Source organism: Pristiophorus japonicus, chromosome 16, assembly GCF_044704955.1.
Source record: "Pristiophorus japonicus isolate sPriJap1 chromosome 16, sPriJap1.hap1, whole genome shotgun sequence".
Classification (NCBI taxonomy): Eukaryota; Metazoa; Chordata; class Chondrichthyes; family Pristiophoridae; genus Pristiophorus; species Pristiophorus japonicus.
Genome location: NC_091992.1, coordinates 22814929 through 22837489, shown reverse-complemented (window position 1 = coordinate 22837489; position 22561 = coordinate 22814929). Strand labels below are relative to the sequence as shown.

At 43.1% G+C, this 22561-nt stretch overlaps 1 protein-coding gene across 16 annotated transcripts in view; it reads right to left on the bottom strand.

Moving 5' to 3' along the window:
- The window catches only part of myo18ab (myosin XVIIIA b), a 299468-nt gene that overhangs the window by 11313 nt on the left and 265594 nt on the right, over positions 1-22561 (bottom strand). For 13 of the 16 annotated variants that reach the window (XM_070857108.1, XM_070857109.1, XM_070857113.1 and 10 more), the window contains 7 exons: positions 22201-22284; positions 20705-20842; positions 17271-17456; positions 12581-12720; positions 11809-11853; positions 2985-3107; positions 1115-2511 (listed from right to left, as the gene is read on the bottom strand). In XM_070857108.1, the coding sequence (XP_070713209.1) occupies positions 1116-2511; positions 2985-3107; positions 11809-11853; positions 12581-12720; positions 17271-17456; positions 20705-20842; positions 22201-22284 (2112 nt within the window). In that variant the 3' untranslated portion in view covers position 1115. The remainder of the gene's footprint in view (positions 1-1114; positions 2512-2984; positions 3108-11808; positions 11854-12580; positions 12721-17270; positions 17457-20704; positions 20843-22200; positions 22285-22561) is intronic. The other 3 variants (XM_070857110.1, XM_070857123.1, XM_070857122.1) reach the window with 2 other exon arrangements.

The window sequence follows — 22561 nt, the reverse complement described above, 5'->3', positions numbered from 1 at the left end:
AGGCCGATATGGATCATCCACTCAGCACTTCTGGCTGAAGTTAGTTGCATGGACCTGCAACATGCAATGTATTTCATGTTGCACGCCAGCCTGCTGATCTTTTTAGAGCCAGCAAAGAGCAACACTTCATGTGTCTCTTTGGGGCAATGACATCATAAATAGTGACTCTATGGTATGCTACTTTTCTCTTTTGCAAGTAAAAATACATGGGGTTGATAGCAAATATGAACGAGTTTGGGAAAAGAAAAGTGGGGAACAAAGATGCAGCAACTTTCACATCAGGGAAATAGGATGAAAATGTTCAGCAGACACTTTTAGTACTTAATGAGGGATGTTAATGCTGGTGAAAAGTAGTCTCAGAAGGAAAAAAACATGCATTTTGTGACGTATTCATTATGAGGAATATTAGTGCTAGGGAATGGAATGCATCCCATTTCAGAAACCCAGGGGTTTCTGACCTATCCTGCTGGGCAGGGAACAGGTGGGTTTGGGTCGGAGGCCTTTTTTTGCACCACACCCGATTTTACTCTACTAAGAGAAAAATGGAGAGCAAGATCAAGCAGGGTAGAAAATGAGTGGTCAACGCGAACCAGCCTGTTTACTGCTAGCAGGTTAGATTAAAATTACCCCTACCCAGTATCAACATTAAACACTTCCATATCAGCAGTCAGATGCAGGGTAAAGCTCCCTCTATTCGGCCCCAGCCTCAGAAAAGCACCCCTTACTGTACCAGTTTGACATTTTTTTCATTTTCCACACTAACATTCAGCAGCCTCTCTGAGCGATATCAATTGGGAGCTGAATTGTTGCCGATTGTGTGCTGGAGACCCATGCCCATTAGGAACTGATTGAAACTGTCCTAACTCCTTTAATATAGCCAGGAGAAAGATGAGACTCTCATCCCATGAATCAGGGCTTGATTTGTAACCAGTCCCGTATCTAATCCAATGTGCCAACTAGTTTTGTTCTGCGCTACTTTATTATTGCTGCAGAACACACTGCTTACTGCATAAACCAACTTATTTTTCAACTTCAGTTAGTTTCAGTTAGGTAAAGTAACTATAAAATAATCATGCATCTTTATGCTCCATTCCAAAGATTCAGATAAACCTACTTTACTCATCACTATCCGGCCTGTACAAGTACTTCATCATCACACTGTCAACCTGCTTCGTTCTCTTCTTGTCGTCTTTCTTTGTTTTCTTTCCAGATTTTCCATTGGTTATGTTTTCTTTACCACCTTCATCGTCTGAATTAGATTCTTTCTTTTTTATACCTCGTTTAACACTGTTGATACTGCGATACGAAACTGCGGAGCCAGAAGTGGAGGAACTGGAAGATGATTCTGAGGACTCCGAGTCACTTTCCTTCTTTTTGGATTTCTTCTTGGACTTCTTGGAGTGTTTCTTGGAGCCTTTTTTTCTATGCTCCTTCTCTGATTCGGATGATTCAGAATCTGAACTTTTACTTTTCTTGCTTTTGTTTTTCTTACTTTGTGACTTACTGAAGTCTAAAGAGGAGGAAGATCTCTGGAGGTTGGATGGTTGTTTATTTACTTTTTCCTCATCCTCCTCAGAGTCTGGGTCTAGACTTTTTCTTTTAAATGTAATTGGTTTGTAGTTCAAAACTTCATTAATGGCAGCTTCTAAATCTGGATCCAAATAATTCCTGTGACCCACAGGCTTGACATCAGAATTATCTGGCTGCATTTCATCTGAGACAGATGATCTAGGTCTGGGGGGAACGCTGAAACTGCGTCCTACGGAATGCTGACTATACGATGACCTTTCACTCAGCGCTACACTGACAGCAGCATCGTCATCATCATCCAACGCACCCAATCTACTCCGTGAAAAGGACAATCTTGAATCTGTACGACTACTAAGTGTAGGGCTTTGCAATCCTAATTCTGATCTACGGTTGAGCGAAGGGCTAACTGGACTGAACAAGTCACTATGATTGTCATCAAGTCGTGAAAGGCTTCGTCTCAAGCTAGATGGAGGGCTGGTTATAGCAAAACTAACAGATGATTTGACATCGTCATCAGCTTCCAAGCCTCGCCTTGTGGAAACGCGACTTACAGGAACTGATACAGTCGAAGCTTTGTCAAAGTCAGGACTGGTAATGGCCCATCTCCTGTCTAACCCTTTTCTTGCTCTACTTGTGGCCTCTGAATATGCCTGGGAAATAACAGATCCCCTATCATCTAAGTCATCAGCTCCTTGGGATTTTTTCCAAGAAGTAACAGAGAAGCTGTCATTTAAATTGTCTGCACTGGTGGTCTTCTTTGCTCTTCGGAATGATCTATCTGGCGACACCGACCGTTCTTTACTGAGTGTTGACAGAAGGGAGTCATTATTGCTTTTACCACCGAGAGAATCTTTCATATTCCCTCGTTTACGATAGCTGAGAGAACTCATTACAGAAATTGGTCGACTGTCCTCTACTTCTTTCCCTTCCTTTAATTCTTTCCCTTCCTTCCCCTCTTTCAGGTCCAAATTAATAGAAAATCTAGTTAACGAACAGACAGGAAACAAAGAGAAAGAAAATCAAGGTAAATGAATTATAAAATGGAATACATAGAACAAAATAAAGTACCAATGGCAGAAATGGACAATAAAAGGACAAGAAAAAGAAAAGGCACACAAAAATAGATTTTGAAATAGACACTTGTGATGGGCTCAATTCAAAGGTTTTGTTTTAAGAACGCAAATGTTATTGCTTTCATCAATTGTCGTGGAAACTTTATTTCATTATTTGTAAAAGGAGGGTGTGGACTACTTATTTGATAGATGCATAATAGTTACTAGAAAAATATTGGCAAGCTATCTTATCTCTGCATTTTATTAATATATGTAAAAGTAATATTCAATTTGATATTCTTCTATGAAGGTAACATTGGTTGGAATAGTTATGTTAATTTTAGAATTTAAACCAGTTGCAATTTATTCAAACTGTTTAATGAATTCAGATTTTCTACTAACCTTGAACTTTTTAGGCTTCCATCATCAGAGTGTGTTTTGGCTGAGCCCTTGTTTTTTGACAGCCAGGATTTGACACCATCCACACGTTCTTCGACTTCAGAGTCTGTGTCTGAATCACCTTCACTGTTCCAAGACATAGTGAAAAGACATGTTTTAATGTTTTTGAATCTCTCTCTCTCTCGAGTGATATACGGTAACGGGAGAACAGAACACTAACACAGGAGCAAGGTGATCAGATTAAATAAATTTGCATGTCGCTTTTCCAGCTCTTTGTGGCAGTTAGTAGTTTTTTTGTATTATTTCACGCATATTCTTATTTGTACTTTTCAGTCACAAGTGAGAGATGCAGTTAGTATAAGTAATAGACCTATCTGCAATTCTACTTAAAACTATAATTCTATCACTATAAACATCTTGCAGATCACAATTTTGATAAACAGATTATTTGTTTTCCGACAAACAAAGAAACGATCTGAAACTCCCTATATTTTTTGTATGGTTTTCAGCAGTGTTATAATTAGTAAGAAGGTATACCGCAATTTTATTTTAATATGTTTTATCCATTTCCCTCTTGAAACCTGGCCCAAGTAGCCATCAGTCACACATGAGCCTTAACAATAATATTGGCAGGCTATTCATGTACTGGGGCATGATCGGCGAGCTCAATTCTGTCCTTAGCTAATGTCCACACTTACATGTCCAGCAGGTGTCACTGAGAAACAGGCACCCTGGTTGACATCGTCCACTCTAATCCATGGGTAAATTGTCCCCGCTAACTCAGTGCAGACCAAGGGGCCGAAATTGCCCCAGCCCTGTTTCGGGGTGGTAACCTTACGGGCCCGGGACTTTTACCGCCTGGGCCGGAAGTCCCACTCCCGGCATGGAATTGGGCTTTGTGCCCCTCAAACGAGGCAGAGCGCCGTCTCAGGGTGCTCCACCTCGTTGGAGGGGTGCTCCCGGGGCGTCAGTGCTGTGCCGAAGAGGTCAGCGCTACGCGAAAGCTCCGCTTAGTGCACAATCTGCAGGCCCTTTGGTGTCCAGCACTGGGCCACCAGAGACGTGCAGGACTGGGCCAGTGGCCCAGCACCCAAACGGAAGTGCCGGGCTGCATGATGGCGGCCCGGTCGAGGCGAAGGCCGCCATTGTCGGGTCGACCGAAGAGTCGCCTGGCAAAATAAAATGGCGGCCTGGGACGCACATGGCCTTCCCTTTAAGGGGCGCCCTGGGCAGATGTCAGCACCCCGTGGGTCGCAAAGGGGATTAGCGTGCACAGCAATGACGTCATTGCCTGTTGCCTGCCAGCCTAGGGCACTAATCATGGAGAGCAGCGCTACCGGCAAATCGCCCCCAAAATCTCTGGGGCAATTTCACCCGAGGCGCTACCGCCATCTGCCCTCCGGCGAAAAGGCCATTGCGCCCCATTAATGCCTCCCGGAGGAGCTAATAAAAAGCAACAAAGGGGCAATTTCGGCCCCAATGATCAAATTGGAATATTTCTACTCTCAATAGCTCAGGTACTTACTGTGTAAATCTGCAAGGCCATCAAGGAAGCTATAAGTGCGATTTATTTTGTTAGTTAACATTTCTGATAATATGCACTTAACCGCAATGGACTTTTATGATATTAAAATACATAGCCTTGTTAAAGAGGTAGGTCTCTGTGTTTCCTGCCTTGCATGATTTCTGGCAGAATCAGATCAATAACAGCTGTGAATAAACACATGCTTACCCACATTGATCATCATCATTTCCAAGTCATTATTTATGAATTCACCTGAAAGATCACCTTTAAAGACAATTACATTCTAAAATAAAATGCTCACAAATCATATGCAAAATCAACTGGACACATCAAAAGGAGAGATATAAACTAAGTTCTGCTAACTGTTAAACTGGAACATTCGTCATCGTCATCATCATCATCATAGGCAGTCCCTCAAAATCGAGGAAGACTTGCTTCCACTCAGAGTTCTCAAGTGACTGAACAGTCCAATACAGGAATTATAGTCTTTGTCACAGGTGGGGCACACACTGGTTGAAGGAAAGGATGGGTGGGGAGTCTGGTTTGCCGCATGCTCCTGTCTGCGCTTGGTTTCTGCAAGCTCTCTGCGATGAAATTCGAGGTGCTCAGCACCCTCCCGGAGCTTTTCCTCCACTTAGGGCGGTCTTGGGCCAGGGATTCCCAGGTGTCGGTGGGGATGTTGCACTTTATCAAGGAGGCTTTGAGGGTGTCCTTGAAACATTTCCTTTGCCCACCTGGGGCTCGCTTGCCGTGTAGGAGTTCCGAGTAGAGCGCTTGTTTTGGGAGTCGCGTGTCGGGCATGTGGACAATGTGGCCCGCCCAACGGAGCTGGTAGAGTGGAGTCAGCGCTTTGATGCTGGGGATGTTGGCCTGATCGAGAACACGGACGTTGGTTCGTCTATCCTCCCAGTGGATTTGCAGGATCTTGCGGAGGCAGCGCTGGTGGTACTTCTCCAGCACTTGGAGGTGTCGACTTTATATGGTCCACGTTTGAGTCCTATAGGACGGGTATCACTACTGCCCTGTAGGCCATGAGCTTGGTGCCAGATTTGAGGTCCTAGTCTTCAAACACTCTTTTCCTCTGGCGACCGAAGGCTGCGCTGGCACACTGGAAGCGGTGCTGAACCTCGCTGTCGATGTCTGCCCTTGTTGATAGTAGGCTCCCGAGGTATGGAAAATGGTCCACGTTGTCCAAGGCCGTGTTGTGGATTTTGATGATAGGGGACAGTGCGGTGTTGGAGGGTCAGGTTGGTAAAGGACCTTTGTCTTATGGATGTTTAGTGTAAGGCCCATTCTTTCATACACCTCGGTGAAGATGTTGACAATGGCTTGGAGTTCGGCCTCTGAATGCGCGCAGACGCAAGCGTCGTCCGCGTACTGTAGCTCGATGACAGAGGATGGGACGACCTTGGATCTAGCCTGGATGCGACAAAGGTTGAACAGGTTCCCATTGGTTCTATAGTTTAGTCCCACTCCAGCGGGGAGCTTGTTTAGAGTACAATGGAGCACTGCAGTGAGCAAGATCGAGAAGAGTATTGATGTGATGACACAGCCCTGCTTGACCTATACTGACGTGGATAGAGAACTGGTTGGCAGACAGGAAGCAGAGAGTCGGGATAAACGGGTCCTTTTCAGAATGGCAGGCAGTGACTAGTGGAGTGCCGCAGAGCTCAGTACTGGGAGCCCAGCTCTTTACAATATATATCAATGATTAGGATGAAGGAATTGAGTGTAATATCTCCAAACTAGGGTGGCAGTGTGAGCTGTGAGGGGGACGCTAAGAGGCTGCAGGGTGACTTGGATAGGTTAGGTGAGTGGGCGAATGCATGGCAGATGCAGTATAATGTGGATAAATGTGAGGTTATCCACTTTGGGGGCAAAAACGTAAAGACAGATTATTATCTGAATGGTGGAAGATTAGGAAGGGGGGAGATGCAACGAGACCTGGGTGTCATAGTTCATCAGTCATTGAAAGTTGGCATACCAGGTACAGCAGGCGGTAAAGACGGCCTTCATAGCAAGGGGATTGAGTATAGGAGCAGGGAGGTCTTACTGCAGTTGTACAGGGCCTTGGTGAGGCCTCACCTGGAATATTGTGTTCAGTTTTAGTCTCCAAATCTGAGGAAGGACGTTCTTGCTATTGAGGGAGTGCAGCGAAGGTTCACCAGACTGATTCCCAGGATGGCTGGACTGACATATGAGGAGAGACTGGATCAACTGGGCCTTTATACATTGGAGTTTAGAAGGATGAGAGGGGATCTCATAGAAACATACAAGATTCTGACGGGATGGGACAGGTTAGATGTGGGTAGATTGTTCCTGATGTTGGGGAAGTCCAAAACCAGGGGGCAGTCTTGGGATAAGGGGTAGGCCATTTAGGACTGAGATGAGGAGAAACTTCTTCACTCAGAGTTGTTAATCTGTGGAATTCCCTGTTGCCGAGAGTTGTTGATGCCAATTCATTGGATATATTCAAGAGGGAGTTAGATATGGCCCTTACGGCTAAGGGGATCAAGGGGTATGGAGAGAAAGCAGGAAAGCAGTACTGAGGGAATAGATAGAAACATAGAAACATAGAAAATAGGTGCAGGAGTAGGCCATTTGGCCCTTCTAGCCTGCACCGCCATTCAATGAGTTCATGGCTGAACATGCAACTTCAGTACCCCATTCCTGCTTTCTCACCATACCCCTTGATTCCCCTAGTAGTAAGGACTTCATCTAACTCCTTTTTGAATATATTTAGTGAATTGGCCTCAACAACTTTCTGTGGTAGAGAATTCCACAGGTTCACCACTCTCTGGGTGAAGAAATTCCTCCTCATCTCGGTCCTAAATGGCTTCCCCCTTATCCTTAGACTGTGTCCCCTGGTTCTGGACTTCCCCAACATTGGGAACATTCTTCCTGCATCTAACCTGTCTAACCCCGTCAGAATTTTAAACGTTTCTATGAGGTCCCCTCTCATTCTTCTGAACTCCAGTGAATACAAGCCCAGTTGATCCAGTCTTTCTTGATAGGTCAGTCCCGCCATCCCGGGAATCAGTCTGGTGAACCTTCGCTGCACTCCCTCAATAGCAAGAATGTCCTTCCTCAGGTTAGGAGACCAAAACTATACACAATACTCCAGGTGTGGCCTCACCAAGGCCCTGTACAATTGTAGCAACACCTCCCTGCCCCTGTACTCAAATCCCCTCGCTACGAAGGCCAACATGCCATTTGCTTTCTTAACCACCTGCTGTACCTGCATGCCAACCTTCAATGACTGATGTACCATGACACCCAGGTCTCTTTGCACCTCCCCTTTTCCTAATCTGTCACCATTCAGATAATAGTCTGTCTCTGTTTTTACCACCAAAGTGGATAACCTCACATTTATCCACATTATACTTCATCTGCCATGCATTTGCCCACTCACCTAACCTATCCAAGTCGCTCTGCAGCCTCATAGAATCCTCCTTGCAGCTTACACTGCAATCAACTTAGTGTCATCCGCAAATTTGGAGATACTACATTTAATCCCCTCGTCTAAATCATTAATGTACAGTGTAAACAGCTGGGGCCCCAGCACAGAACCTTGCGGTACCCCACTAGTCACTGCCTGCCATTCTGAAAAGTCCCCATTTACTCCTACTCTTTGCTTCCTGTCTGACAACCAGTTCTCAATCCATGTCAGCACACTACCCCCAATCCCATGTGCTTTAACTTTGCACATTAATCTCTTGTGTGGGACCTTGTCGAAAGCCTTCTGAAAGTCCAAATATACCACATCAACTGGCTCTCCCTTGTCCACTCTACTGGAAACATCCTCAAAATATTCCAGAAGATTTGTCAAGCATGATTTCCCTTTCACAAATCCATGCTGACTTGGACCCATCATATCACCTCTTTCCAAATGCACTGCTATGACATCCTTAATAATTGATTCCATCATTTTACCCACTACCGATGTCAGGCTGACCGGTCTATAATTCCCTGTTTTCTCTCTCCCTCCTTTTTTAAAAAGTGGTGTTACATTGGCTACCCGCCACTCGATAGGAACTGATCCAGAGTCAATGGAATGTTGGAAAATGACTGTCAATGCATCCACTATTTCCAAGGCCACCTCCTTAAGTACTCTGGGATGCAGTCCATCAGGCCCTGGGGATTTATCGGCCTTCAATCCCATCAATTTCCCCAACACAATTTCCCGACTAATAAAGATTTCCCTCAGTTCCTCCTCCTTACTAGACCCTCCGACCCCTTTTATATCCGGAAGGTTGTTTGTGTCCTCCTCAGTGAATACCGAACCAAAGTACTTGTTCAATTGGTCCGCCATTTCTTTGTTCCCTGTTATGACTTCCCCTGATTCTGACTGCAGGGGACCTACGTTTGTCTTTACTAACCTTTTTCTCTTTACATATCTATAGAAACTTTTGCAATCCGTCTTAATGTTCCCTGCAAGCTTCTTCTCGTACTCCATTTTCCCCGCCCTAATCAAACCCTTTGTCCTCCTCTGCTGAGTTCTAAATTTCTCCTAGTCCCCGGGTTCGCTGCTATTTCTGGCCAATTTGTATGCCACTTCCTTGGCTTTAGTGCTATCCCTGATTTCCCTTGATAGCCACGGTTGAGCCACCTTCCCTTTTTTATTTTTACGACAGACAGGAATGTACAATTGTTGTAGTTCATCCATGCGGTCTCTAAATGTCTGCCATTGCCCATCCACAGTCAACCCCTTCAGTATCATTCGCCAATCTATCCTAGCCAATTCACGCCTCATACCTTCAAAGTTACCCTTCTTTAAGTTCTGGACCATGGTCTCTGAATTAACTGTTTCATTCTCCATCCTAATGCAGAATTCCACCATATTATGGTAACTCTTCCCCAAGGGGCCTCGCACAACGAGATTGCTAATTAATCCTCTCTCATTACACAACACCCAGTCTAAGATGGCCTCCCCCCTAGTTGGTTCCTCGACATATTGGTCTAAAAAACCATCCCTTATGCACTCCAGGAAATCCTCCTCCACCGTATTGCTTCCAGTTTGGTTAACCCAATCTATGTGCATATTAAAGTCACCCATTATAACTGCTGCACCTTTATTGCACGCACCCCTAATTTCATGTTTGATGCCCTCCCCAACATCACTACTACTGTTTGGAGGTCTGTACACAACTCCCACTAACGTTTTTTGCCCTTTGGTATTCTGCAGCTCCACCCATATAGATTCCACATCATCCAAGCTAATGTCCTTCCGAACTATTGCCTTAATTTCCTCCTTAACCAGCAATGCTACCCCACCTCCTTTTCCTTTTATTCTATCTTTCCTGAATGTTCTTATCGAATGGTGATGCAGGCTCAAAGGGCCGAATGGCCTACTCCTGTACCTATTTTCTATGACCCCGGTCCGGACGTGGATTGGGTCGGTGGTGGATCCGTTCGTCAGGATCACGGCTTGCATGTCACAGTGGAGCAGGCGGAGGTTGGTGGCAAACTTTTGAGGGCAGCCGAAACGGAGAACGCCGCTCGATAGTCCCTCACGGTTGATGGTGTCAAAGGCCATGTACAAGGGTTGGTACTATTCCCTGCATTTCTCTTGTAGTTGTTGCGCAGTGAAGATCATGTCCGTTGTACCCCTTAGCGGACGGAATCCGGATTGCGACTCAGAGGAGCTCTTCAGCTATAGGGAGAAGGATTCTAGCGATGACTTTCCCAGTGGCCGACAGCAGGGAGATTCCTCTGTAACCGCAGTCAGACTTGTCCCCTTTTTTGAAGATGGTCACTATTACAGCATCTCTGAGATTTCACGGCATGTTCTCCTCCTTCCAGATAAGAGAGATGAGGTCATGCATTTATGCCAATAGTGCTTCTCAGCCATACTTTAGTGCCTCGGCGGGGATTCCATCTGCTCCTGATGCCTTGTTGTTCTTGAGCTGACGGATGGCCTTTTCTACCTCCTGCAGGGCTGGGGTTTTGCCGAGATGGTGACGAGTAGCATGCTGCGGGATGGAGTCGAGGCAGAGTCTCGATTGAGATCTTCGAAAGGCTCCTTCTAGCAAGCCCCGATTGCCTCGGTGTCCTTAATTGTCTCCCCATTCTTGGCCAGCAGTGGGGTGGGTTCTTGACCCATTTTTTTTTTTTTTAAATTGACCTGCGAAAATAAGCTGCTTATTTTTAAGCATTTTCTTATGCTCAAGGTGGGGTATGCTCATGCTGGGGAGTAGAACACTTCCCATTTGAGGCATCTAGAGTCAGCAGCAAACACACCCTAGTCAAATATAGCAGAGATCAGTTTATTGCACTAATATGAATTTCCCTCCCTGCCCCCCCCCCCCATATTTCCCACAACAATCATCCTGTGGCCAATCTACGATTACCCATTACGTGTTGAATTAGGGAATGTTTTTGTGCTATATGCTCATGACCACTAGGAACTTCAGTGAGGCTATCTAAACTCATTCCACATAGCAGCCTTACAGGCAGAAGAAACTTTCATCACGTCAGCGTGGGCTGGATTTGAACGAAGAGCACAAGAGGTGAAAAGCTAGTGCCTCACCTACTGTGCCACTCAGTTCCCCCAGTCCATTTTTAAAAGGCACTAATAAGATAGCCAATTTCTGGTGCGCTATCATGTTTGAGTGCTAAAAATGTTAAGAGGACTTTGAAGTGAATTACATTTTTTCTCTTAAAATAACACTTCACTTAAACAAATTAAATATTGAAATCAATAGTTCCATAAATGATACCATTACATTCATAATTAATCTACTACACAAGTTATGAATATGTGCACATTTTGCAAACCTCAATGTCTACCAGGCATAATGTCATTGACATTCCTGTCACTTCACTGCAATTTAAAACTGTTAGTTGCTGGTGCTGTTCAAACAACTAAATTACAACTGGTGTCACTCTCAATTAATGTCCTTGGTGGCAAACACTACAAAATCATACGGTATACAAAGGGCTTTTACCAGCAGACAAGCAGACATTAATATTGTGCATGGTATGGATGCTCCTATTGATGTGTATCACTATTAGACAGAAGTACATTCATCTTCAGTTGATATAACTTGTTTGCAAACTGATGTCCTTAAAACTAACACAATGATCCCATGGCATGTCCTGGATAGGTTAGTCTATATGGCACTACTCCTTGGGAAAAAAAAAGCAGTGATCTCATTTGGTAGTGTTATTTTGGTTCATACGAGCATGCATTCTTCTGCTTTAAAAGTGATGCCATGCAGGTAGAAACTGAACATAAAGTTAAAGGACATGCTTAGGTTAGATTTGGATACAAGTCTGAAGTCATTCCGATAGGGTTCTCACGTTTTATTCTTTCTTCTCTGATACTTTGTCACCATATCTTGCAAACTGTAAATAAAATAAAAGTAAACACAAAAAAAGTCCAAAAATAAAGGGGTTGGGGGGGGGGGGGGGTCCCGTGGGTAGATGAATTGAGATACATGAAGAACATACATAAAAATATGCTATTTCAGATAAACTGAGACACAAATATAAAGATGAAGAAAATGAAGACAAACATAACTGCAAATAATAGCTCAATGAAACCTCTCGTTTTAATGAAAGTGCGTTGATTACTTGAAAGTCAAAATTAATTTAAAAAAACTTCAAACCAGCAAATTACCTTTTTTGCTATTTCAAAATAGACCATGAATTTCTAGAGCACAAATGCTATATATTAAAATAATTTGAATCTTCAATTTACTCCTTTGAAGCTATTTCCTGAGCTTCATGCAGCAAAACCATACAATAATGTTGCACAATCATCACCACTGAAAACACAAGCGAGAATGTTGCCTCAAATTTTGTGTACAAGACTAATGTTTTATAATGCCTACAAGAATGATTTGAAGAGTTGCCTACAATGTTGTTCTGCAGCTAAAGGTCAAACATAGAAGCATTAAAAATAAAGCTTGCCTATTTTTGATGCCTAAAATTATATTGTAATTAATTTGTTGGATGGTGATATCTTTTATACTGTTTATACATCTTTGGATCTTTGAAACAGCCTTTGGCTGGATAGGCATCAACATATCTTATGCAAAAAAAAAGAAATTATGCCTAACATAGAATATACCTGTTGATAAGATCTTCATTTTCATCACTTTCCATTTCATCTTCAATTGCTGCTTGCAGATCTCCAATTCTTTTAAAAGCAAGTTTAAGGTCAGACTGTAGGCTCTGATTTGCAGCTTCAAGGCTCTCGATATCCATTTCCTATAAAATACACCCAAGCAATGGATTGTTAAAATACTTTCAAAAAGGGAAGAACCTGTGCTCCCAATTCTCATTATCTACTATCCAAAAACCTCTGTTCAAAGTGCACTTGAACAAGATAGGGCTTGGTTGTGATGATCATCAAGGTTCGATCACCCAATGTTACTTGTTCTTTAGGCTCACATAAAGAATGGCCAATTGTTTGTGGTATTAGACGGCCTCTATCAAATATAGAACCACATCCAAGCTTAACACGCTTTCACAGGAAGAAAAATCAGAGGGTGAAAACACCTGCAAATGTTTTTCTTTAAATATATGTACTGGTGTCCATTAGGACAAGGAATAATTATGGTAAGAAAATAAATATCTACATATTGTTCACAAACCATTGAATAGATTTAATTTCAGTGCTTTTACTTGCATATTTCAGTGACTGTAAATATCTTTCTACTATGCTCAGTCATCAATACGATATGGGAGCTGTCAGAACAGGTCTTTTTGAATATTTTTCTACAGGGCTTGTATGAGCTCTGTGGCATATTATATGCATGCATGTACACACACACACATCCTTCCCTCTTAGAAAAGGCAGGCTAGGAAAGTAACTCAAGTAAGCTAAATTCTTGTTAACATTGCTCAACAGTAAGGCTCCAACAGCTGTGTCATGTATCCTACATGTTTACTGCTGGTACCATTACATATCATGTACCACCAGAGGGCACAGCAGTAGGAGACTTGTAAGTTACCTATAAAGGTGTGCCTGACCTAGTATAAAAGGCAGGCCACCAGGTGTGATCCTCACTCTGGAGTTATCAATAAAGGACTGAGGTCACTACAGTTCAAGTACAACACATTGCCTCGTGGAGTCATTATCAGAGCAGCTAAAGACATAACAATTGGCAACGAGATTACGACTTTCACGCGAAAATGGCTACCCTTGGTACGTTGCAGCAGTTTGCAATGGTGATGATTGGGACATCTTTGTGGAGAATCTCGACCATTTCTTCACAGCAAAAGACCTGGCAGGCGACAATCCAGTCACACTGGCTGATAAGCGCAGAGCTATCTTGCTAACCAGTTGTGGGCCCACTGTCTATGGCCTCGTCAGGGACTTGCTGGCACCATGAAGACAATGACCAAGACGTACGAGGAGCTTGTAACGCTGATTCACGAACTCAAGCCCAAAGAGAGCATCTTCACAGCCAGACACCGTTTTATACACACGGACGGCCCGAAGGCCAGGAAATCGAGAAATATGCTGCAGGCCTCAAGAGGTTGGCGGCACCGTATGGTTTCAGCGACCAACTCACTGAAGTGCTGCGGGATATCTTTTGTGTCATTGGAATCGGCCATGAGGGCCTTCTTCATAAGCTACTGTCTGCGGATACCAGTCACACTGCAGAAGGCCAGCTCCGTGAACCAGGCATTCATGACCTCGACCTGCTGCTCTAGGCAGATGACTTATACTCAGGACTTAAACCAGGCAAGTACTGTACACAGAATGGCGCCTTTTAGAGGCTGGACTGTCGAACGTGAATCTTCTCAGGGAAGAGAGAACAGGCCCCCCAAGTCCGCCGAGGGGGACTACCTGAGTAGCTCCATGTTGGCGTTGCGGAGGGAATCACAGGGCTAACCAGTGCCGCTTTAAAGACTGTATGCAAAGGCTGCAGCACAAAGCCACCTCCAGCGAATGTGTAAAAGAAATATGACTCACTGTGTCGATGAAGAATCTGCAGATGGCCATGAATCCAGCGCGGATTATGAAACGATAGTCAGAGTGGCAGCGCAGCCCCACGCTGAGGTATATGGCATGTTTACCTGTATCAACTAGTGTTCCTGTTGAGGATGGAAGTCGAGATAAAATGGCATTCCAGTCTTCATGGAAGTGAACACAGGGGCGAGCCAGTCAGTAATGAATGAAGAAGCCTATGAGACGCTATGGGACAAACTGAACGACCCAAGTTGGTCCCGGTTCAGGCAAAGCTGCGCACCTACACCAATGAACTTATCCCAGTCGTTGATAGTGCGGATGTAAAGGTGCTCCATGATGGCGCAGTGCACAAGTTACCTCTGTGGATTGTTGCAGGTGATAGACCAATGCTACTTGGGAGAAGGTGGATGGAGAAGATCCATTGGAGTTGGGAAGATTTCATCCCTCCAGCGATCGACGTCCTCCGCGCTCAGAGGCAAAGCAAGCCCTCACCTGAGGGTGGATCCGGCACCAGAGAGCAGACCAGCACAGCACCCGAGGTACAGACACCCCAGCACGACTGCGTGGAGATGATCCAGCTGAGATGACACGAACGCACCTTCCAGGCTCCAGTGGCAGGACTCCAGAGGAAGAAAATCGGATCCAAAGGCGACTTCCCAGCTTCGGTGGATCAATACAGTTGACATCGTGGATGGAGGAAAGATGGCGCCGAAACCACGAGGTGATGCGCTGAAGAAATAGATGGCAGCAGCCAGACCACGAGGTGCAGCGCTGATGGAGCAACACGTGGCACCAGAGAAGAGGATTTGGGTAAAGATAGCAAGGCTCTCTTAAAGGAGGCCTGCAACCCACCACACTTAAAAATGACAGTTCCACACTCTCAATGTAAGAGCAACTGTGAGTTCGATGTAAAATGTGTAATTGATGATCAGAGTTGTGTACATGCAATAAGCAAAGAAAAGTCAAGCGATCGCGATCGAAGCTACAGGTTATTTACCATGAGTAATGAATAGTTGTGCGATGAAGGATTTCAACTGCATTCAATCAATGCAACGGGCAGACACCCATCGGGAGCACACAGGTCCAGCGAGCTACCCAATGTAGTAGCCTGCGTCCCCGAGACAAGAGTTATGCACCATGGAGTGTGGCCACAAGCAGCCAATACATACAAGCTGCAGAGCAAGCGATCTCAGGAGGGCAACGGCACCGGTATCGATACCCTGCCCCTGATCGGCTCCACCTCTCAGGTATCCGATGGCACCAACCGCCACGAGCCTGAAAGAGCAAACTGTGCTAAGACGCAGCCCCCAGACCCTATCGCCACCAAGGCCATACCCAGGAACGAAGGGTCACTCGCAACGCTTCTCCCAAATGGGACCGGGACCAGCCAGAATCCCAAACCACATAACGCCCAGACAAGCAGGTCAGCCGTTCCCTGTGCACTGCCAAACGACTGCTCCTCAGGGAGCAGCAGCAACTCGGGGCGCAAGGAGAGGACAGGGAGGTCACAGGCATCTGTGAACCTGCCCGAAGCTAGGAGCAACAGCAAAAGCCCCGAGAGTGGGCAACTTGAGCCAAAGGGGTTCCCACTGCTAGCACTGGGCACTGCGCCACCACCAGACTACCTGGACACCATCCAGCAGCTCTGGCACTAGTTTGTCCCCAAGCACCAGTGCTGACCCCAGCTCTGACTCCAAGTGTATATCAAATATGTACCTCACCTGTCTAAGGTACTGGCCTCAACGGCACCACGAATGTGATGCTGCAAATGCAACTCTTTCCTTTTGGGACTTGAATGTAGATGAATGTAATGAGCCCCCGGCACAATCTATAGGTGGGGGAGGGGGAAAAGAGAATGGAGTGGCCATGGATGCACAGAACAGAACCTCTACTGTCAATGGAACACCACCCACTCACCCAAGATGGAAACGACCCTCCAAGGGTCAACCAGATAGAGCTAAGCCCAGAGCACAGTCAATGCAGGAAGATGATTTGCACTAAGGTCTTGGGGGAGAGTGATGTCATGTATCCTACATGTTTACTGCTGGTACCATTAGATATGATGTACCACCAGAGGGCACTGCAGTAGGAGACTTGTAAGTTACCTATACAGGTGTGCCTGACCTAGTATAAAAGGCAGGCCACCATGTGTGATCCTCACTCTGGAGTTATCAATAAAGGACAAAGGTCACTACAGTTCAATAACAACACACTGCCTCGTGGAGTCATTATCAGAGCATCTGAAGACATAAGTTGCACTGGTTAAAATTTGTATTCTTCTAATATATAATGTACTAGTGAATCTAGCAATATGAAATTTCAAATAAGTTTTTTGTAAGTTCTTGAAATGAATGGTAGTTATGATTGTATCTGTCAATTTGTAACTTTAATCTTGACCAATGTAATTTTCAAAACTATGGACAATTTCCTGTGGAGAGTGCCAAAAGTAACAAATACACAGAAAGCACTAAAATACCATTTATGTTTAATTGTCATCTCCATTTAAGTACAGTTGGTAAAGTATATCTTAATATAATTTTAGAGCACATTCATGGCATAATAAAATACTTTTCACTATGATCAAGTTCAATGAGGAGCTCTCCCAATATTATTGGTCAGTATGCCTTAACCAGGTTTAGAAGTGGGTGGGAGTCTCTATTAAATCATTTATGTTTGGTTGGTACAAAACAGGAACTAGTAAACTTCCCACCATAGTCACCCTTCACCCTTCATTATTCCTCTGTACAAATACAGGCTTATTTATACCTTTCCAACATTAAGTGAAGTACATGAAGAAATGAGTAGTTGTCATGTGGAAGATTAATAAATGTTCGCTTACTAGCTCATGTTTTTTGCGGCTGGCCTCAGCTTCCTTCTTGCTAAGTTCTCCCATTTCCTCCTTCACGTCCCTGTACTGCCGTTGCAATCTCTTATTTTGTTCCTTCTCCCGATTCTCAGCAGCAGCTCTCTGATCTCTCTCTTCTCCCAGTTTTTCCAGGTTTTCCTTGAGACGACTAACTAGGCTCTGTGCAAAAACAGTAAAAAAAAACCACGAACTACTGATATCTTTGCATGCCTCAGAATGCAGTACCATAATTCAAACTGTGTGCAAAATCAAAACTCACTTATTTATGTAAATTACTGGCACAAACAAACTATTCTAATATGAAATTTCATCTTTACTCTTTCAGGAATTTTATTTTTCTGTTAATGTAAAGAAAAATATGAATTAAACAACATTGCACAATTAAATTAAGTTGAGACAGTTTTATTCCTGCCCCCGTCCCCCAATCCTGCGTGGCCATACTTGATGTGAGCCTGAACAGGAAATGTTCTTCAGACTGAAGAACGGGAAGACATGGTCCTATCCTACCTCAGCATTCAGATATACACACTCTAGTAAAGGTAACCTGAAAGCAGAAAGGGGAATTCCTGATAAATGCAATCACTGATAATAAAAGTTCCCCCTTCCTTGGAAAATTAGCTATTTTTTCTGCCGCGGGGCTAGGAGTGCTCGAGGGGAATTGTATTACACAACCTAAAATTGGCCAGAGGGAGAAAGAACTTCCATTTAAAAAGCGTCCATCACATTTTCCAGAAACATCCCAAATCACTTCACATACACCGAATTACTTTGAAGATCATCATCACGTCATTCATTGAACCTGGAACATTCTGACCTGTATGAATGAGTACTACATCAGGCCATTTGAAGTCGGCATCTCTGAAAAATGGTTAATGATGGGCCCACACATCTTTGCTGCTGTTAGTTAACTATGTCTATCTTGCACTCTGGCAACAATATTTTCAATATTAAATAAAATACAATTTTACCTTCTTATAGACTTGCATTTATATAGTGTCTTTCGTGACCACTGGACGTCTCAAAGCACTTTACAGCCAATGAAGTACTTTTTGGAGTGTAGTCACTGTTGTAATGTGGGAAATGCAGCAGCTAACTTGCATACAATGCGATAATGGCCAAATCATCTGTTTTTGTTCTGTTGATTGAGGGATAAATATTTGCCAGGACACTGGGGATAACTCCCCTGCTCTTCTTCGAAATAGTGCCATGGGATCTTTTACATCCACCCGAGGGGCTAGACGGGACCTCAGTTTAACATCTCATCTGAAAGATGCACCACTCCGTCAGCACTGCACAAGAGTGTCAGTCTAGATTTATGTGCTCAAGTCCCTGGAGTGGGACTTGAACAGACAACCACTAACTCAGAGGCGAGAGTGCTACCCACTGAGCCACAGCTGACACTTCGTAAAAAATGACCATAATGCTGAATATTTGATACAAATTATGAAGGATATCATAACATTCTTTCTCCATTTGAATAAGGTGAGGTAATGATACTTTTTGATTTTGTTTTGCATAATTACTATATCAAGTGCATAAATTGCAAATACATCTCTATGAACACTGAGTGGCTATACATGCTAAACTGTAAAAGCTTTATCAACTGGGGATTAACAATAATTAATGTAACCCTGTCAGATTAAAATCTCATTTTGTATGAGATAATTACTGAACATGATTCAGAAAAACCTCAATCATTAAAAAGGGTCATCAACCAAACAAACTGCAAGTTGTTGAGTTAACTTGGAAGGACAGTAAATCTTTTATGCAAATGTAGATACATTACCCTGAGACACAAGCACTCATTACGGAAGAAAAAATCTCTAATGACAACATAAGCGCTTGCCAAATTGGATAAAACTTGAAAAGTCTGCCAGTCAGGCCTAATTATCAATTCCCCTATCATTTAGAATAAGAAGCAAAAATCACAACAGTTGGCAACATGATATAAAAACACAAATAAAAATCAGCACATGCACAGGTCACTCAGCATCCAAAAGAGAACAAAAAAGCATTCATTGGGATCCCTCATCAGAACTGATCTGTCGTTAGCTTGTTTTTCCCTTTTAGTTGCTGATTGGCTGCTGTGCATGTCCACCTTTTTCTGGTTTTACAACACACATGCAATCTGCACCTTTTCAGTGTCACTAATTAAAGACATTTATTTGACAAGCAAGTTTTACTTTTCCTTCTATTTCAACGCCCTGATTATAACAAGAAAGGCAAGACCATGTGATTATTTAATTGATGGATTTTGATGCAAAATTTTAGAAAGTTGTTTTTGCCATGTATCTAGATTTAGCCACTTAAGATTATGGCTCAGAAGAAATGCATCCCTATGCATCAATTCTATAATCAATCATTAATAGTGGATAGAGTCATTCCTGTTAAATGCAACTGCTGATAATAGCTGTCCCCCCTTCGTTGGCAAATATATCTTGTTCTGAATAGAAACTGTCTACACTTCCATTTACATATGCATTGTTTTTCAATAATTTAAACATTTAAAAACCTGAGAAATAAGGTAAGTTTATTTTTAAACCCTTTAAAATATGTACATTTAGTTTTTAAAAAATTAAATTTTTGTTTTAAATAATTAATTAAATTTCATTTTGATTAATTTTAAATGTGATTTTTTAAAAATAATCTTATTTTAAGTGTTTGTGGGGTATATACAGAACTCACCACATGAATTGGAATACCCCTATTTTGACTGATTGGGCCGGCCCCCACATGATCCCAGGGATGCATGGGAAGCACCTACGTCCCTGGGATACAAGGTTCTCTATGCAGGCCTTCGCATAGAGGTCCAGGACCACAAGTTTCCGAACCTCCCAGACCACCAGCTAAGTTTGGAGAAATCTTTCAGGTCGAATGCCTCCAATCGTAATTTCTGCACCATTATCTCCAACACTTCTCCCACATATACTTGGTCACCACTGGTGAACCCCATGGTCATGATCCATGATTTCCATCACCACTTTATTTATATGCTTCCAGTTGGTAATGCCATCCAGATGCATGGGATTAGATAGACTGACGACATGCAGCTCCATCTTTACATTTCCTTTTTCAAACCCGATGGTATGGACGCACTCTCTAATATGAAGTTCTTTCTGACATCAAGATTTGATGAGCCATAACTTACTTTAGTTAAACATAGGCAAAACTGATGCCATTTAACTTGAGCACATACTAACATTTAGGTTCCTCCACTCTCAGCCAGAATTTATTAAGGTGCAGTGCTCAGTTCAACTTTTAATGAGCATTAGTTAGGTACAGCATGAAAATGTTTATCATTACCATTTATCTTCAATCTTAAAATATGCAGTCTGAAGAAGTTTGTTTTTTCAATAACATGGAATGCAAACAAATCTCGAGTGAGATTTTAAATTGCAACTGCATACCTCAAGGCGTTTGACCTGGGTCTTCTCAAATTCCAGTTTGGTTTCAAGTTCACGAATCTTGGCTTCCTGCCTGCTCACCAAGCATTTATCTACCATGGATTGTTCTGTGAACTCGAGCTGACTCTGCAGTCCTTGTAACTGGAGAAAGTTGTATAGAAAAGGACAATATCAGTATGTACAAAGAACCGTATTAATTAAAACTGAATGCTACAACTGAGGGGAAAACAGCAGTAGAAAATATATTTCTATGACTCAACAGAAAGTTTAATAAAATCGGTGCTCCTGCCAGTGGACTCAATATCCACCCCCTCCACCAACGGTGCACTGCAGCTGCAGTATACATGACCTACAGGATGTACCGCAGCAACTCACCGAGGTTAATCTGACAGCACCTCCCTCCCCTGAGACTCCTATCACCAGGAAGAACAAGAGCAGCTGTGAGATCATCACCTCCAAGTTCCCTTCCAAGTCACACACCATCCTGACTTGGATATGCATCGCTATTCCTCCATCGATGCAGTGTTAGAATCCTGGAATTCTCTATCCAACACCACAAGAACTGCAATTCCACCAGCAGCTAGGGATGGCCAATACATCTGGCCATATTCACATCACTCAGTATCCCAAGAATGAATAATAAAAATAGATGAAATAAAGCAAGTTTTGTGGGCTTTAATGTTACACCCAGAACAGTCTTTCTTCCAAAAGATTTTCTAACTTTTGACAGTGGTATAATGATTTTGTGACAGAACACATGACATCACATTTAACAGGTGAGGGGTCCCTTCAATAAAACCACTCGGAAGTTTGTTTGTCTTTAAAAAAAAACATAGGCCTTTTGTGCATTCCTAGTAATTCTATGATTGAAGACTAGCAGCCCCAGTACAATGTGATCCAAAGCCAGAATTGAAGGGGTCAGCTCCTCTTTGTGAAACAGCCCCACATCGTATGTCATGTTGAAATTACACTGTGCTCTGATCAGTGCATTGTGTACAGAGTACTTGAGTATTGTGTTCAGTGTGAGTTGCAAAAGGCACAAGGGACACATTCACAGAGAAGTTCAGAGAAGACCCATGAGGCTGATCAAAGTGAAATACCGTTGTGATTTTTCTCTCTACCTCCCCACTTCATTCAAATAAAGGTTTCTGTTAATAGGAATGGGGTGAATATTTTGTAATTTCCAAAACTGCAAGGTTTCTTTTTGATTGTTCTGACGGAAAAAGACATCAACTAAGTGATTTTTCTCTGGCACATGGTTTCAAAAGTGCACATCTAAAACTAAAGATCAATAAAAATGAGGGAGGTCACTCAGCCCATCTTAGCTCATTAATCTAGAAGAAAAAATACATTCCCATCATCTGTTACACTACATCACCTTATCTATCATTGGATGTTACAAAAATGTGCTTCAGAAGCAATGCAATATTCAATTATTGTACTGGTTAGCATAGTTGCTTGTAAACAATCATATTATGACAAGAGAATAAATTACATACCCTTTCTTGTAGTTCTTGTTTTTCTTTACTAGCATCATCAAGTTGTGACTGCAGCTCATTGATCTGGGCCAGGTCCCTGGAAGACTAAGAAAAGATTTTGATTCATTATGTACTTGGACTAATTTGTAGAATTATGGGGAAAAAGCTGGGGTGTAGGACTAAATTAGGGAGCTTTTCAAAGAGCTGACACAGGCACAACAAATCGAATGGCCTCCTTCTGTGCTGTAAGATTCAATTACTCTATATCAGACACAAAATACGATGAGTGGCTTAGAAAGGTTTAAACGACATAATTAAAATTATAGAAGGCAACAATCCTATATAGCCATCTCATACTACCATAGATTTACAATGTTAAATT